This window comes from Vanacampus margaritifer, chromosome 2 (assembly GCF_051991255.1).
Source record: "Vanacampus margaritifer isolate UIUO_Vmar chromosome 2, RoL_Vmar_1.0, whole genome shotgun sequence".
Taxonomy (NCBI): Eukaryota; Metazoa; Chordata; class Actinopteri; order Syngnathiformes; family Syngnathidae; genus Vanacampus; species Vanacampus margaritifer.
In genome coordinates this window covers 12,280,720-12,298,913 of record NC_135433.1, presented here as the reverse complement: position 1 = coordinate 12,298,913, position 18,194 = coordinate 12,280,720, and the positions used below count along the sequence as shown (strand labels likewise).

The 18,194-nt window shown below is 38.6% G+C and overlaps 1 protein-coding gene across 1 annotated transcript; it reads left to right on the top strand.

The window, feature by feature from the left end:
* The first annotated feature begins 4,161 nt into the window (after positions 1-4,161).
* On the top strand, positions 4,162-16,708 carry slc29a4a (solute carrier family 29 member 4a). The gene is made up of 11 exons (XM_077555503.1): positions 4,162-4,299; positions 6,554-6,907; positions 8,297-8,428; positions 9,332-9,445; positions 10,486-10,614; positions 11,459-11,533; positions 11,642-11,910; positions 13,629-13,749; positions 13,839-14,026; positions 14,569-14,809; positions 15,150-16,708. The coding sequence occupies exons 2-11, from the start codon at positions 6,685-6,687 to the stop codon at positions 15,284-15,286; spliced, it is 1,629 nt and encodes a 542-aa protein (XP_077411629.1). The 5' UTR covers positions 4,162-4,299; positions 6,554-6,684; the 3' UTR covers positions 15,287-16,708.
* The last annotated feature ends 1,486 nt before the right edge of the window (positions 16,709-18,194 follow it).

Genomic DNA, 18,194 nt, shown 5'->3' with positions numbered 1-18,194 from the left:
GGGAACCAGTGTGAGACGGATGATTTGATTCCGCTTGAAGAGGCAGGTGCCCTGGAGGTCTGCCACAGAGACAGCTCTTTGAAGCTGATAGAGAGAGATGGAGGTGGAGGAAGAGAAGGAGGCTCGGTCAGAATAGAGGAAAGAGAAGAAAAGCCATTTGACAAGGATGGAAAAGGATGCCAGGAAATGCAAGAAGAAATGGAAGTCCGAAGCTGAAGGAGGAGAAAAGATGGAAGGTTAAGAAGGCACTACTTCTTTTTCCCCGTGTGTCCTTTGTGTTTGTCAATTTCTCCTCTGTGGCCCAACAACATGGGACACTCAGTCAGTCAGAGATGCTTTATAGGACTGCCTCCTGTTTCTACAACAATCTCATTAGAACTGCTGTGAGGCGTTCACTGGCCCTAAGGAAATTTACGAGTGGCATGAAAGATATGGAGCAAGGGGGAAAGAAGATAGTTTGTGTTGGCTAGCTCCCTTTAGCGCTAATGCTTTTGGCCACTCAATCAAACTCTTTCACTCACACTCTTTAATGTGATGCACGCCAAAAAATTTAAGTTTGACCACACTCACATGATATGGACAAAATAAGTGCAGTATCACTCTGTATTGTTTTTTTTATTACTCACTAACCATTACTCAGCAACTCTCATGAGATTTCAGTTTATTGAGTACCCAAAGGGTTAACTGTTTTAATTTGTTTCAGACTTTCGTACCTAGCCATCTCTAACCATCTGTACTAGTTCTCTTGCTTTGTCCAAAAACACTGCAGTTGAGTCAGAAAAAGAGCCACTGCACAAGGCTCTGTGCACTTTAATTTGTAAACCAGCTAGCCGTTACTTAGCAACCTTAATAAACAGCAAGATGGAGATAATGCTAATGGGGGCGATGGAGGAGGAAGTGAACACTGCTTCCCTGCGCTGCACTGTGCTGTCAAGCATGGATGTACCGTGTGTGTGTGTGCGTGCGCGCGAAAGAGATAACAGTGTGTAAAACAAAGCTGAATGATGGTGAGCCACACACAATACAAATATCACATATACTCTGACCAGGATTTACCATTATTATGATTGTAATGAGTCACAGATGGAATAGTGAAAACACATTTAAAATGACAAAACACACAAATTTACAACTTATCCAATATAAAATGATTCACAGAACATACATTACTCAATATATGATGAAGAAAATGGGACTCTCAGACTCCGACATTTGTCTCCAATGCTTACAAAACACTACAGACACTTATGTTCATGCTTTATGGTTATGTACTCCGGTTATGTATTTCTGGACTAAAGTCTTAGAAAAACTTTCCGCTATTTTGGACTGTAGGATACCTTTATCTCCAAACTTGTGTTTGCTAGGTGACCTAACAACAACTGACTTGCCACATAAACAATTTCAATCTACACTTGTAGCCCTTACTATCGCTAAAAAAACAATTCTTGTTAACTGGAAAAATAAACAAACTCTGGATATCGACCAATGGTCTAACCTCCTCATAAATCACATTTTAATGGGAAAAATATCTGCCTCAAATAAAAACCAAATATCAAAATTTATAGAAACATGGTCTACGTATATAGAATTTTTTAACCTAATTCCGGTTACTTAATTCTGTCTGTTAGCGAGAGCCACTACATCGTGATAACTTACATTGATGTTTCTGCATTTGGCAATTTATTATTATATTATATTATTAGTATGGGATTTTTTTTAATGGGCTTTAGGTGAACTGATAAATACACACACGCTCACACGCTCGCACGCACGCACGCACACACACACACACACGCACATACACATACTCACCCACATACAAAAAAAAAATATATATATATATATATATATATATATATATGTGTGTATATGTATATATATATGTATATATATTTTAAAAAAAAACATTTATTAAATTTTTTTTAATTTGTTTGTTTTTAAAAAAAAAGGAGAGCAATGATGATGTCAAATCGAATGAACAATACTGAGCTCTCCTGAGAAAAAAAAAAAAAAAGATTGAATAGTGGTTCAACTTCAGAATCTGTGACTCCTTGAATGTGACTGTCTTATATTGTATGTTGAAGTTTATATTTTCAGAGTACTAAGCAGCTATTTTGTATAGAATTACAACATACGCAAGTACATTTCAATCAAATGTCTACAAGTACAGTACTGTAATGTAATAACAGCCAATGAAAGGCAATACAGACACTAAACTCACAAATACGATACTGCAAGCCAGTGGACCCGGAGAAATGATTCAAAACAAGTAGTAAATCATACAAGAGTCAACAGAATAGAATGTAATACCAACATCTTTTTCTTGTCTGTGAAAATTACGTAAGACAGCAGCTATGAAAAGTCTACACACCCCTGTTCATATTCCACGTTTTTTTGATATGAAAAATGAGACTAAGGTGCACTGCACACCTTCTTATAACTGGGTTATATGTGTGTTTTCAGAATTAACCAATCACATTCAAACTGTTATTAGTCAGCAAATAAGTGTCCCAACTAAAGTTCAGATGTTCTAGTAGGCTTTTTGTCACCTTTTTTTTGTGTTTACTTTCTGGCAGCAACCTTAAGGTTTTGTGCTAGCAAAACAACAATTCGTAAAGGTTATAATTCCTGCCACCTTGCTTAAGGAAAAGCCTACTAGAACATCTGAACGTTATTTGGGGTAAGTCAGAAGTGTTTGGTTGCAGGAGTGTGCTGACTCCCAATCAACATGATTCTGAATGTGATTGGTTAACTCTGAACACACACCCACACCAAATACCACTCATAAGAGGGCATGCACAATTGCACCAACAGAAGATCGCAGTTGTTCATTTTTATTTCCCCGTTTGGAAAAAAAAAAAAAAAAAAAATCATTTGAATTGTACAGGTATCAATGTTGGCAAAGGTTTTGAATTGATTTTTTTAATATCACAAATACCTGGCATGTGAGCAGTGCTGTGTAGACTTTTTATGCCCATTGTACACGCATGTATAGTATGCAGTGGAATGCACACCCAATCTTTTGCTGAGATAATAAGAAATGGTTGTAAAAAGCTAATTGTACATAAACATAAAGTTGCAGAAGCTGCCTCTCTCAATGGAAAAAATGTTCTTTCTGTCTTACATAATGTTTTAAATATATGATAATGCTGTGGAAAATGTCATTAAACAGCTAATCTATTGGTGACCTTATAACTTTTGTACAGTTTTGAATATTTAAATGTATTGATGTATACTCTTTGTGCCACATTAACAAGCCTATAATACTGAAGCCCTCTCTCCCATCTTTTCAATCTTTCATCTTCATCACCGCACAAGTAACAGCTCCTCTGCTTTCTCCTTTTTCCACTCCATCTGTCTCCCTGCCTTGATCTCTCTATCTGTACATCTGCACCCGTTCTCTCGGCTTTCATCTCTCTTCTTCACCCGCTTGACTCCTGCTGCTCCTCTATCTCTTCATCTTTCCTTTCTTCACTTTTTACAGTGTTTGTTGAGGTAAGGCTACAGCCACAGGTATTCACTTTGGTGTACCAAATTCTGCATCCATTGAGAGGATTCACACTATTTTATTCCCACACACTACTAACACTGGAATTGTTTCAGGGTCCACGTTTGAGTAGTCTCTGGACAAAATGTTACTGTCCCCACCACTGCTGCCCTGAACACAAGAATCCATCATCCACGAGTTAGGGTGACCTATAAGTTAGATGTGCATAGAGAGAGAGAGAGCGAGAGAGAGAGAGAGAGAGAGAAATAGATAGAGAGAGAGAGAGAGGAAGAAAGAAAGAGAGAGAGAGAGAGAGATATTTTGTCTTCTTTTTAATAGATATTCTAGCATACACTGCATGCTTGGTTGAGTTTCCAAGAATTAACATATTTAAAAGGATTGATTAAAGTAAACATAAGCTGCTGTGACAGCATTGTGCTAAGTGGGTGTCACCAATGCATCGCTGGTTTTCTTTAAAAAAAAAAATCTATAAAAAAAACGTAAGCATATTTGATTATAAATGTTTTGTTGGCGAATTCAACTAAGCGTAATGTCAAATCCGCATGATTTAAAGCTGTGGTAAAAGCTTGTTAAAGGACTTTCAAGAACTGCAGCGACGAGACTAAGCAGCGAACCTCTCTCTCTCGCGGGCTCGCTCTCTCTCCCCCCTTCCCTTCACCCATCCTCTTCCTCCTCAGCCGCTGGATGCTGCGTCAGGAGGCGTGAGGCTCTGTCTGGATGGAGACCGACTGAAGAGCCACCAGGGCCGAGGAGAAGGGGCGGTCAGACAGAGGGGCGGCCGAGGCACCGAGGTAACCTGTTGTTATGTCGTTATCTGTATTTTACATTTCAGAAAGAACAACTTGAGTGAAGGGAGAGTAATTGGAGAGAGCACAGTTGGGTGGAATATATGAGAAAATAAACGGCAATCGTCTTTTGCACTGGTCGGTTTACCTTCAGCATTAGGTTTTTCTTTCTAAAACGGCGGTAGAATGCATGCGCTTTATGTTTTTTATTAATGTACTGTTCAATAATCAATATGCACGTAATTGGGCGCGTATAATAAAAACACATCTGCATGTGTTAAATTGATTTTTTTTTTTTTTTAAAGCTACAAGATCTTCGATTGCGCTTCAGTTAACGTGACAGGGTTGCCTTTTAATTTAAACCAAGAAGCTCGTGAGCGCCTGTACTAGGTTGTCATTGGAATGGCGTCCAACTGCAAATAAACAGGAGCTTTATACCCCATCACCGCCCCTCCAGGGGAATAAACCTAATATGACCTCTTATTTCAATGGTGCATGAGTCAAGATTGCACAGTCAGATAAGTATTGCTATGAAGATATGTTTATTTTGTGGTTGTATTTTGTTTGAGAGCTGTCAAAATATTACATATTGATGCAGAACAAAACAATAGTTTAAAAAAAACTAATTGAAAAGGTAATTTTTTTTATGTTGCGCTCTTACTTTGTATTGTAAGTGTCGAGTTTATTTGTGCAGTGCTTCACAAATTACAGAACCGCATTTTACAGCTGATAAAAGAACATTAACAAAACAATCAAATTTGGAGGAGGGTGAGGTTAATGCATCTGCCTCACTCACAGTATCGTAGTCCCAGGTCCAAGTTGCTTCTTACCCATCACACGGGTAGGCTGTTCTGCCTTCCTAAATTGTCCATAGGTGTGAATGTAAATTGTTGTTTGTCTCCATTATGTGTCCTTGTGAATGTCCAGTCCAGTCGCTGCCTCTGAGTCAAGCAGCTCAGATAGAATCCAGCTCACTCACACCCATAATGAGGACAAACGGTATAGAAAATGGCCATATAATACCGCACATTCGTCAATGTCATTAAGTTATGTAGCGGTTTTGAGTCTTGTTGCAAATGCACAGTGGCAAATGTGAGGATTGTGCAGCTGGCCGCAAGTGTTTGTGTGTACATGACAAAGAGGAGCATGTGTCACATCAATACTGCACTTCATGCAATGTTTTCCTCAACACTACTCAGCTGACTAGAGCCAGTGAAAGATTGAGCCCAGCTGCCGTACTGACATAGCGCTTGCATGCTGTGAGTGGGGTGTCTTGTGCGTACACATTCTATTATGTTGCAAAATGGCCGGTAATATACTGCAAACTCGATTATCTGTATTTGATTTCATGTAGCTTCTGTCTGCTTTAATAAAAGGAATGTTTGTAATCGTAAACCTGGCCAAGGAACTTGAATACTGAATAGTTTTGTAGAGCTTTAAGATGTTACTTAACAAACATGTCAAAAGCGGCGTACCATATTAACTCATTCACTGCTATTGACGTCAAAATTTCATTTGAACTATTTCTATTGGTTTAACATTTTTTCCACTTTTGTTAACAAGAGTATGAAAACCTAGAAGAAGAAAAAAATATTGTACATTTAGAACAGATATCAAATTTGTGATTAATAGTGAGTTAACTATTGAAGTCATGTGATTAATTACAATTCAAAATTAGCAGCGTCGGGCAATTAAAATTGTAATTAATTGCATGACTTCATGAGTTAACTCACGATTAATCACAAATGTTATATCAGTTCTAAATGTACAACAAAAAAAATCTAGGTTTTCATACTCTTGTTAACAAAAGTTGAAAAAATGTTAAACTACGAGAAATAGTTCAAATTCATTTTTGACGTCTACAATCGTCAATGGCAGTGAATGAGTTAAGCTTAATGTCTGTGTTTATGTGGCATATAAAACATAAGAAAAAATAAGCTGCTTCCACTGAAAGATGTAAAAAAAAATAAGCTAAAAAAAAAAGAGTACAAATACTCTCATCACACTGTTAAGTTGTAGCTCAATATTTAATTCATAACACAATTTGTCTTTCACTTTTCTGCATTCACCTCAGTTCAATTGGCTGACCGTCATGCATCTTTTGTCATTTGTTCTGTCTCAGTAAACACACGCGCACAATAAGCTCCCACGTCTCGTATAACCTTGGCTTGTCTGACTGCATTTATTAAAGCTTGTGACAGATGTCTATTCTTTTCTACCTTAACACCCTTTACATTTTGTTCCCATGGTTTCCTTGCAGCTCCTCCATCTTCCAAGGACTTCCTGCCTCTCTGCCTCACCCGCTGCTGGAACAGGGTCTCTCTTGGGAATTGTGCGCAACATGCCCGCTCCCACGAGTGTCTAGCGAGCGTCCGACTTGGCCTGCAGAAGATGGACGCGATGGGAGCAGAGCGTCGCAGGCCCACGCCGGCGCAGACGCCCGAGGAGAGGGACGTGTGGAGAGCCGGATGGAGGGACGCAGGAAGAGAGGGATGGAGGGACGGACGAGAGAGCGGAGTGGTGCAGAGCTTCAGTTTTGACTCCTACCAGCTGGAGGAGGAGGAGATCAGCAAAGACGTCCCAGAGAGAGGCGTTCTGGCGCTATCTGAGCCCGGTGAGCTGCTATCTGACTGCGCACACACAAAATGTAGCTAGGGGTCATTGTTGAATGTACACCATCCATTTTCTATGGTTTATCTCGTTCACTCAAGTGACGGTTATCGGCTGGCTACAACTAGGACTAAAAATAAAAATATTTATTTTATTAAACAATGGGTTCATTAACTATAGCTCAGTTAAGAACAAATCTTTATAAATTATATTATTCAAATAAAGTATTTCATATCCAAATATATTCATGTGTTTTGTTTTTTTCTACAAATGAGCCGGACCATCTCCCCCCTTTAAAAATGAAATGTGACCCTTGTGCAAAAAAACAGTCTTGGAGAAGATCTCCATTCATGTTTACTATCTACAAATCTGCTCATCTCTTCTACAATGTTGTATTAATGTAATTAATTAGGTTAATGTAATTAAAAGGGATGTTCAATCACTTTTTTTATCAGACCAATACCAGTATGATTACTCAACTCTTCAGTACTAGTCACCGATACAGATACTAAGTACTGATACCACTAATTTTTATTAAAAAGACAGATAATTTTAAAGAAAGACCTATATGAAACCTTTTTTTCCTTTTAATTGCATGACATGAATGAATTTTCTTTAATGTCCAACTTGTATTTCCTGATCATAGAACGGCCACAAGAGGACAGACAGCTGATTCTGGTATTGGCTGCCAAAGCGAGTACCAATTCCTTAGTTGAAAAAAGATCGGGTATCAGAACGATACAGAGACCTGGTATCTGTATTCGCCCATCTCTAGTAATTAACCCATCCCATCGCCCAGACATGGAAAAGAAAGTCTCATTTACTAAACAGCCAGTACTTACCAGAAATTTCTGCAGTTCCTTCGGTGTTGCTGTCGGCCTCTTGGTGCACAGGGTGTGTAGACTTTTTAAAGTACTATTTCTTTATAAAGGAAGTTCTGTTTTTATCAGTGTTTTTCGTTAACAGAATTCCATGCAGCAAATTATTTTTGGTCTTCATCCAAAAAATAAGTGCCAAAAGTTGTTATTTTTCATTAACATTGTAACACCTTCATTTTCAGAGAATGATGTTATAAATCATATAAATGAAATGCATTTACAGGAGGGATTCAATAAAGGTGTTCAATTTGGTTCTGATCCAAATAGGAATCGAATAAATTATGTGTTTATCTATGTGGATCAACCACAAGCTACAAGCTACTACATCACCTATCAAGGTGATGCCAAAAATGACATCATCGTAAAACTGCAACAAGGAAAAACAGAAGAACTGAACATTTTCTGTCCCCTTGTCTATCTTTCCTTTAAGAAAGATGTACTGTAGTGTGTCAGCCCCGGTCTGTGATTTCATCTCTTTTTTATCAATAACCCTTGTCTGTTTCCTTCGCGCTCAGACTTTGAGGAGCCGATCCCCGACGACCGTTACCATGGCATCTATTTTGCAATGCTATTGGCTGGCGTGGGGTTCCTGCTGCCCTACAACAGCTTCATCACAGACGTGGACTACCTTCACCACAAGTTCAGAGGTACAAACCAGGGTTATTTCAGTTGACGAAAACTAACAAAAAAAATAAAACAAAAATTCAAAAAACTATTTCGTTAACGAAATAAAATAAAAACAAAAATGCTGTTTAAAAACTGAAAACTAACTGAAACTACATTTTACTAAAACTGACTATAATTATAACGAAAATGTCCTTTGTTTTAGTCTTTGGTAATTAATTTAATGTATGAACCTTTGGGCATGATTTTAAATGTGATTTTAAGTAGATTTATTTCACCGGGATAAAGACATTTGAAAGTGTCGCACAGAAGTGATGTCATCTAGGAGCAGCCAATAGAAAAGCACCTTCATATGACGTCGCTCTGAGGCGACAACGAAATGTAACGCTAGGTAAGAAATTAGTTACTTTTCTTATTTTACCATGGTGTTTATTAAATATTGCGCACAAGCAGAGGTGGCAAATCCAGGTCCAGAAAGCAAAAACCCTGCCACAGTTTGGCTTTAACCCCAGGTGCTAGCTAGCTAGCCAGTTCCCTGGCTAGCTCCCATGGCGCTCGTTTACCTGCTAGGGAGCGAGCTAGCTAGCTAGCATAAATGGTTAAAGCCTAACTGTGGCAGGGTTTTTACTTTCTGGACCTGGATTTGCCACCTCTGCGCAATAGTAAAACACATTAAAAACAAAAAACAAAAACTAATACTGAAACTAATGAAAACTAAACTAAAACTAAGCATTTTTTACACAACTAAAATTAATAAAAACTAACAGAGCCACCCTGAAAACGAATTAAAACTAACTTTAAAAATAAAAAAAAAACTTAAAATGAAATAAAACTAACTCAAATGAAAATTCCACACATCAATATGAATTACATGTAACTTTTAAGAGTGTCACAAAAGCATTTTATGATATAACTGCCTGTTCCAGGGACATCCATCGTGTTTGACATGAGCCTGACGTACATCCTGGTGGCTCTTTTGGCCGTCCTCCTCAACAACGTGCTGGTGGAGAGGCTCAGTTTGCACACCAGAATCACTGTGGGTGAGTCACACATTCACCTACAGAGAAATTGTCACAACATCTCCCTTACACTAAAGACACTTGGAGGTAGTGAAGGTAAAATGGGCACATTTGGGAGTCCTCTTGCTGCCAGCAACTAGATTGAAGATTCAAACTACAGTTGCACTTAAAACTATTCCAATCGCATCGTCATTTACATTTATTGTTTAAAATGAGCAAAGTTTAATTAGATGTCCCATTGTAATGTTAGATGTGATGAGCTATTTAAATTGTACAGTGTTTATTTTGTATACTGTATTAAACTAATGTTGAATCTGATCAAAACATTCTATTAACTCATTCACTACCATTGACGGCTATAAACGTCAAAAATTCATTCGAACTATTTCTATCAGTTTAACATTTTTTTCCCCACTTTTGTTAACAAGAGTATGAAAACCTAGAATTTTTTATTGTACATTTAGAACATATATGACATTTTTAATCAATCGCAAGTTAACTACTGAAGTCACGAGATTAAATAGGAGTTAAAACTTTAATCACCCGACGCCCTGAATTTTTAATAATATTTTCTTTTTCTTTTTTTTTTATTCATTCACTGCCGTTGACGGTTATAAACGTCAAAAATTCATTTGAACTATTTCTATTAGTTTAACATTTTATCCCCACTTTTGTTAACAAGAGTATAAAAAACTAGAATTTTTTATTGTACATTTAGAACAGATATAAAATTTGTGATTAATCGTGAGTTAACTAGTGAAGTCATGCAATGAATTACAATTTAAAAAAAGTATTCGCCTCTTGCCCCTGATTTTTAATAATCTTTTTTAAATGAACTTATGGCAGTTAATGAGTTAAAACTCCATTTTGCATCATAGTAATCTTGTACTGCAGTGTTCTCTGCAGCATAAATGAGATCCACTTGAATCCTTCAGGAAACATCCAGTCAAGAGTGCTCGGCACTGACATTAATAAAGTCCAGATTGAAGTGTAGGTTCTTCACTGGATGATGATGATCTTGACCTTTGTGTGATGTGTGTTTCATTTTGTTCTTTGTGCAGGCTACATCTTAGCATTGGGGCCTCTGGTATTTGTCAGCGTATTTGATGTGTGGTTGGCAAAGTTCACTACAAGCCAAGCTTATATCATCAACCTGGTCTCCGTGGGAGTAGTTGCCTTTGGATGTACAGGTAAGCAAAGCAGCCAGCCAACAAAAGAATAGAATAGAATGCACTTTGTCCTGCAACAGTGCAATTAGGATTTTAGGATTTTTACACCAGCAAGTTGGCAGTAGCACCTTTCAAGAATGGCAATCAAATAATCCTAAAAAATAATAAAATAAATAATATAACCTGTGCACATTATACTGGATGTAGGATGAGCAATATATGTACTTGGGGATTAAATTAGCAATATAAAGTATCAACAATGTACTGGCAACTACCTGTATATACGGTCAACAGAGCACCAAAATCAACTTTAACTCTGAAAAATGAAGGAAGTACTATAAAAGAAAATATTTGTTGTTATTGTGAATCCAAATTCACAGAGCCACAACAGATGATTGACAGAGCCACATGTGGCCCCAGAGCCGCAGGTTGCAGACCCTGGATCTAACCATTCATTCCTGCATACATCTATATCTTATGATTGTAAAAGTAGTTCACAAAAAAAATCCATCATCCCATCGGCTGCATGATTCCAGAAGGGCGAAAAGTCACAACACACACAGTAGATGGCTTCTAATGAATATGAAATCATGTTGGTGATTAATTAAGAAATATGCTTGATGATAGTCCACTGAATCCTCGTGTTTTATGTGTTGACCTTTTCCCTTGGCTTAAATCTTGTCAGGAGCACTCACTAACATTTACAAACTAATTTCATACATTTTTGTACAGTTTTGATGCTTTCTATAATTACAACATGTTAGCTATTGGCAGTGGATGAAGTCGGTTACGTCCCCCACTGTAGGCCAGGATCCACCACTGGTTGACTTTTTACACCACTAACCACTTCCTCATCCCTTTCCAGTGCAGCAGTCCAGTTTCTATGGTTACATGGGGATGCTGCCCAAGAGGTACACACAGGGGGTGATGACCGGAGAGAGTGAGTACAAAAATATAATTGTGCTCCTTTGACCACCATCTTCTAGCTTCCTTCCTCTCTAAAGTGTCTGAACACATCTAAACCTCCTCCTTCTTCTTCTTCGTGCAGGCACCGCCGGCGTCATCATCTCCCTGTCTCGCATCTTCACCAAGCTGCTGATCCCGGACGAGAGGAGGAACACGCTCATCTTCTTCCTCATCTCCATCGGCATGGAAATGCTCTGCTTCCTTCTTCACCTGCTGGTGCGCCGCTCCCGCTTCATCCGCTACTACACCAGCCACAACCAGGGCAAAGGTCAAGGCAAAGGCCACGACCCCCGCGGCAACTCCACCGGCTACAGGGTTCATCACGACGTCACGGCGGAGGAGGTTAAATTTGTAAGTCGTACTCGATGGCGGAGTTTCACAACTTTTGATGGAAAAAAATGTCACGGCACAACAGCAAACAAAAATGTCACACAAAGTTAATCAACTAAAATTGAGTGAAAGCATCTCACTTTATTCTCAAAATGACTTATTCATGTTACGTTTGTGTCAGAGAAATCATATCCAGCTTTGGCAAAATAGCAGTGCTAGCAATTCTAAGCTAACATTAGCGCGCTAAACAAGCTGATGTTAGCCACGAGTGCTACATTGCTAGCATGACTGGTTCGTAATGGAATGTCACATTATCGGTTTGAAGTCATATTTTTTGCTATGTACAACAAATGAACAAGCAAAAAAGAAGTAATAAGATTAGCAAAAATGTTGCTAGTTTCCTGTTGCTAGCCCAGTTGACCTCTAAAAGCACCTGTGGACAAGCTGATAATCAAGTGACACCAGAGTGTGTGCGCACGCCTGGTGAGGACCACACGTCAACACGAGCTGTCCTCTTTTTATTTAGACATTTGTCCTGTTTTGTGAGAGGGACATCTCAATTTTGTCTGACACAGAGGAGTGTGATTCAGGGAGTTCTTTGTGTTGGTTGCCAGGGGAAACCAAGGCAGTATTTCACATTACGACTATAATCAGGAAGAGTGTTTCCTTCTGGCTCCTGAGACCCTTTAATCAACTAATGGATGCGTGTGTGCATGCATGTGTATGTGTGTGTCATCAACCTGCAGTCACTCACAGTGACCCGCTAATAGCTGTAGCCGTAATAAGCTGAAGTCATGCAGCCAATGTGGTGTCGCTTTAATGAAAGGAAGAGACACTTGGATGAGCGTAAATCCATAAACTGTGAGATGTGCTTCATCCAGTTTTGAAAAATGTGAAGTATTACTTGTAGTTTACTTTTTGGGTGAAAAGGAAACAATTACACGTTTGTACACATTATTTTCATGTGATAGTACAAAAGCGTATTGCATTAAAAAAAAAAGAAGCTTTTTTTCTTGAGTATTTGTTTTAATTGTCTGTTTTACAGATTTTTTTTCTGTCCAAAAAATATTCAGAAAAATAGGCTGAAAAAATATTCAGAAAAACGAGAGGGAAAATTACTCAGAAAAACTGAAAAGAATATATAAAAAAACAAACATTTTTTTTCATTTTATTTTAGTATAGTATATATTTTTTTTTACCTCTGAACTCCAAGTGACTTGTTGCAGACTCGCTAATAGCGGAAGCGGACACTTTCCCGCATACCTCCATATGCAATAAGATGGTCATGTTTACTTACTGGCTCTCAATAAAGGAATGAATGTGTATACTGTATTGTGGTTTGTTCTCTAATCTCTGAGGGAAAATCCTTTAAAAAAAAGAATTACTAAAAAAACTGAATAAAAAATATTCAGAAAAACTGAGGATTTTTTTTTAAACAGAAAAAAATATTCAAAAAAAACAGGGACAAATATTCAATAAAACAGAAAAAAAAATCTCAAAGAAACAAAGCTCTCCCCAAAAATTTGTCAGAAAAACAGGACTTTTTTTTCAAGTGAATGCAATACGCTTCCGTATGATAGTGACTATTTGCAGCTTCACAATTTTAACGTTTTATTCTCCAAAATGCTTGTGTATTTATTCCTAAGTATATTGTGTGAATAAAAATAAGTAATATAGATAAGCTGCTATTTGATAAACTATGTTAATGATAGAAAGTGTTGTTTTTGGTTCCTGCTCAGGGGAATGGTGGAATGGGGCCCCCCACAACCGAAGACGGCATTGAGGACTATGTCGGTGGGACATATGTGCGATTTGACGCCCCAAAAATCAAGATCAGAAAATCCTGGCCTGGTGTTCGCGGTAAATTCATTGATTTTCCCCCCGGATGTGCACTGAACTCGTTTCATATTAGGCGTTTATTCTCGTTCCCGTGCGTCCTCTCCGGACAGATCTGATTTTGCATCGCTACGTGGTGTCCCGTGTGATCTGGGCCTACATGCTGTCCATAGCGGTGACCTACAGCATCACCCTGTGCCTGTTCCCCGGCCTCGAGTCTGAGATGAGGAACCAGACCTTAGGGGAGTGGCTGCCCATCCTCATCATGGCCACCTTCAACATGTCTGACTTTGTTGGCAAGGTGAGGAGCCTCTCGTGAAGAACCTCACATTAGATTTACAAATTGTCGCTTGTTTTGGGATGATAATGACCATTTTACATTGTGGGTTGTGCCAATGAACCAAAAGAAGCTTATTTAAATCGGAAGTCAAGGATAAACACTTCTTGACAATAATATGTTACATGTGACCTCACTAGTCCAAATCCAGCCGTTTTTATTCATCTCCGGGGGCGGCCATTTTGCCACTTGCTGTCGACTGAAGATGACATCACAATTGCTCAGGACACAGGCAACGACCAATCACAGCTCAGCTGTTTTCTGAAGCTGAGCTGTGGTTGGTTACTACCTCAGCCCTGATCAATTGTGATGTCATCTTCAGTCGACAGCAAGTGGCAAAATGGCCGCCCCCAGAGATGAATAAAAACGGCTGGATTTTGCTGCTTAACTCATATTCCACTAACACAATATTAACCGAAATATCATATGTCGACTATTGGGGCTGCTTAGAACATATTACCGTCACAGGTTTTTTTTTGGGGGGGGTGTGGTTGACTTGTGTTTAGATCCTGGCAGCGCTGCCTTACGACTGGTCTGGAGGCCGTCTGCTCTTCTTCTCCTGCCTGAGAGTCGTCTTCATCCCTCTCTTCATCATGTGCGTGTACCCGGGACACGCCCCCACCCTGGCCCACCCGGCCTGGCCGTGTCTCTTCTCCCTGCTCATGGGCGTCACCAACGGCTACTTTGGGTCCGTGCCCATGATTCAGGCTGCTGGCAAGGTGGCGCCGGAACAGAGGGAGCTTGCAGGTAAGACAGGGTTAGATCTCATTAACTCATTCACTGCCATTGACGGCTAAAAACGTTTTAAAAAATCATTTGAACTATTTCTATTAGTTTAACATTTTTTCCCCTCTTTTGTTAAAAAGAGTATAAAAAGCTAGATTTTTTTATTGTACATTTAGAACAGATATAAAATTTGCGATTAATCGTGAGTTAACTAGTGAAGTCATACGATTAATTACAATTTTTTTTTAAAAATTGCCTGTCACCCCTAATTTTTTGTATTTTTTTCATGAATTTATGGCAGGGAATGAGTTAAGTATAAATACCTGACTTGCGTGTAGTAATGAAGTGTTGTTTGGTGCAGGGAACGTGATGACTGTCTCCTACATGACAGGCCTGATGTTGGGCTCAGTTGTGGCGTACGCAGCTTACAGCTTCACGGCACCTCCAGGAAGCGGTTTCGCCACGCTCAACTTACACGCTAACACTACCGGCATTTGAATGTCCTCACATTGTTCGATACTCACGTTTCTAGACAAACATGTAATACTGGCAGCACCCAGGAGAGGGTGGCCTTCTCCCATTTGAAGGAAACGATGTAGCATTACATATCTTTCCATTCTCCAATCAGGATGAGAGAAGAATTTGGGGATGTTGGTGAACTTTGGCCCCGACTCTTCAGTGGTCGTCCTTTTGGAGTGTTTCACTGTGAAATGGGTTTCAGCATACTGGTGTGCTTTCATTTACTACTATGTCACTTTTTTGAGGTACAGTAGCTGGAGTACCGATGGTCCTTGAATGCACCTTTACAAAAAACAACAACAACAATTTGGAGACAGTTATCATTAAGGTAAAATTGTGCTATTTTGATCACAGAGGCAACAATTAACTAAAAGATGAAGATGACTCTCAAAAGGTTGTTTTAACTGACATTTTCACTCCCAAAATGACATCTATCTGCTTTTCCATCAGTTTGTCGTACTTTAGTGTTTTCAACTGAGAGGCTAACCAAATATAAATTCAAGTAAATAAATTAACATGCGTGTTAGCATGCATGCCTCACAGTTTGGGATTTTGAGGTTCGAACCCCGACTTTAGCCTTCCTGTGCGGAATTTGTTCTCTCTGTGCTTTCGTGACTTCCTCCCACATTCCAAAAACATGCATGTCAGGCTCACTGAAGACTAAATTGTCTATAGGTGTGAATGTGGCTCTGAAGGCTCGTTTGTCGTTTGTTCACCCAAGTTTAGTCACAGGCCCCTGCTCACCTGTTACTCGACAAAATAAATCAAATATTGACCATATTAATTCCGCATTAAGCAGTATTGCTCATCTGTGGCCGACAGATTCTGTTTAGTGTTCTTTGTGTTTTTGTTTTTTATTTTTTATTTTTAAGCTACAATGCTCCTCATGTGAGTGCAACCTCCAAAGCCCAACAAGCCAAATTTGGGGCTCAACCAAAATCTTCTGCTTTTCAAACAGAAGTTGGAGTGAAATCGTTATGATGGACCTCACGCATGACTTCAGCAAATCTCGTAAAAAAATTAATGAGAATTATTTTTATTTTTTTGTGACACAAATGATAGTAAAGGGTGTGTTGATAACCATAGAACCTCAAGTAGAAGCATCTAACTGCGAAATACAATAGTACATTGTACATATAAATAGCGAGTTCTTTTATTTCATTTTTACTTTTATCATACAGCTGTTAAAGGGGAAATGATTGACAATATTATGTTATATGCAGCCTCACTAGTCTAAACATGACATTCTGATTGATATTAATATTACATTTGCGGAATATGAGTTATGCAGCAAAATCCAGCTGTTTTTATCCATCTCATGGGGCGGCCATTTTGCCACTCGCTCTCAAGTGACAATGACGTCACAGTTGCTCATGTCTCAGCTAACGACCAATCACAGCTCAGCTTCAGAAAACAGGTGAGCTGCGATTGGTCATTGCCTGAGCTCTGAGCAACATTGATGTCATCTTCAATCGACAGCAAGTGGCAAAATGGCCGCCCCATGAGATGGATAAAAACAGCTGGATTTTGCTGCATAACTCAGAATGTCACGTTTACACTAGTGAGGTCACATATAACATATTATTGTCAAGAAATGTTGATGGTTGACTTCCCCTTTAACTTCTCTTTGTATTTGACGGTTGGAAATGTTCACATTTTTGCTTAAAACGTCGACTGCAAAGTTGATGTACAGGCTATAAGTCAGGGGTCACCAACATGGACCACATCAGTACCCTGCAGACCTGTTGTAAAATGAGCTCAACAGTGATTAAATGAATGTTGCTGATAATTGTGAGGAAACGATAACATTGTCAGTGTCATCACATAGATGAATGGATTAATTATTAATAAGAACTTTTGACAAGATTTTAGCAAATTTGTGTTCGACTTTGGAGGTTCTGCTGGAGCAATGTTGCATTTTTATGAGGGGTCAAAACAATGAGTGCCAAAAAGAGTGAATGTAAAACCAACAGTATCACTGTCTGAAGCTTGTAAATATATTATAGAATGATATTTAAAAGAGCAAAGTGATGTGACGTGCCAGGGTTAATGATATTTTGGTTAGTTTATCTCTCTTATAAAGATGCAGAACGGTCCCTGTGGTTTTTGTGGATTATTTTTTCTTTGAAGTCATTTGAAACAAATCTGAGCAAGGAGCAAACCATGACACACGTCACATCATGTTTGTCAAATATCTTTGACTCAATGTAGAAACATTTCAAAATATAGTATATTGCTGAATCCAAAGCTTTTTCTTGTCTTTTTGCCTTTGTTTTCGTGTTCTATCTTTCGAGGTATTTTAGTTCATTTGTGTTTTGTTTTCTCTCTGAGCAGTTTTGACTGTTTGTGAAATATTTGTGGAATATTTGTGTTCATGCGTGGAAAGATGAATAGCAGTGCACTTTGTATGTCAGCAAAGCTCTACGGCTGGCAGGCGTTTACTAAACCTGAGCATACGAGAATGGGAAAAAATAAATCTATTATCAAAACATGTCATGTCATCCCAGATGCAATTACTTGCAGTCTCAGTTTCCGTTGGAACAGCAAACATTGAGACCAAATTTAACAACTTTTTTCTTATTTTTTAACATTTTGACAGTACATTAACATATGAATGAATCTTGTTTTTAAAAAACTAGTAGGCACGTCACAAAAGTGTTCATTTTTCTTGTGTATATGGAATGTACCGAAGGAATTACCACATGGCGAAACTATATATTTTGAGCTTCAAAACTAGATATGATATCGTTGGGCTAAATCATTCTACAATGACTACCATCTTAAAAAAAAAATTATATAACATCATTCTTAATCTTGGATGAAACAGAGCATTGACAAAATAAATGAATTATGGGTTCAGGTTTGAAGTCGCAAAAACAACATTTTA

What these genes read in the sequence shown, in the direction of transcription:
- slc29a4a (XM_077555503.1), top strand. Translation starts at nt 6,685, where the DNA reads ATGGACGCGATGGGAGCAGAGCGTCGCAGGCCCACGCCGGCGCAGACG. An exon ending in CCTTCACCACAAGTTCAGAG is followed by an intron (nt 8,429 to 9,331) that starts GTACAAACCAGG and finishes TGCCTGTTCCAG; the next exon opens with GGACATCCATCGTGTTTGAC. An exon ending in AGTTGCCTTTGGATGTACAG is followed by an intron (nt 10,615 to 11,458) that starts GTAAGCAAAGCA and finishes ATCCCTTTCCAG; the next exon opens with TGCAGCAGTCCAGTTTCTAT.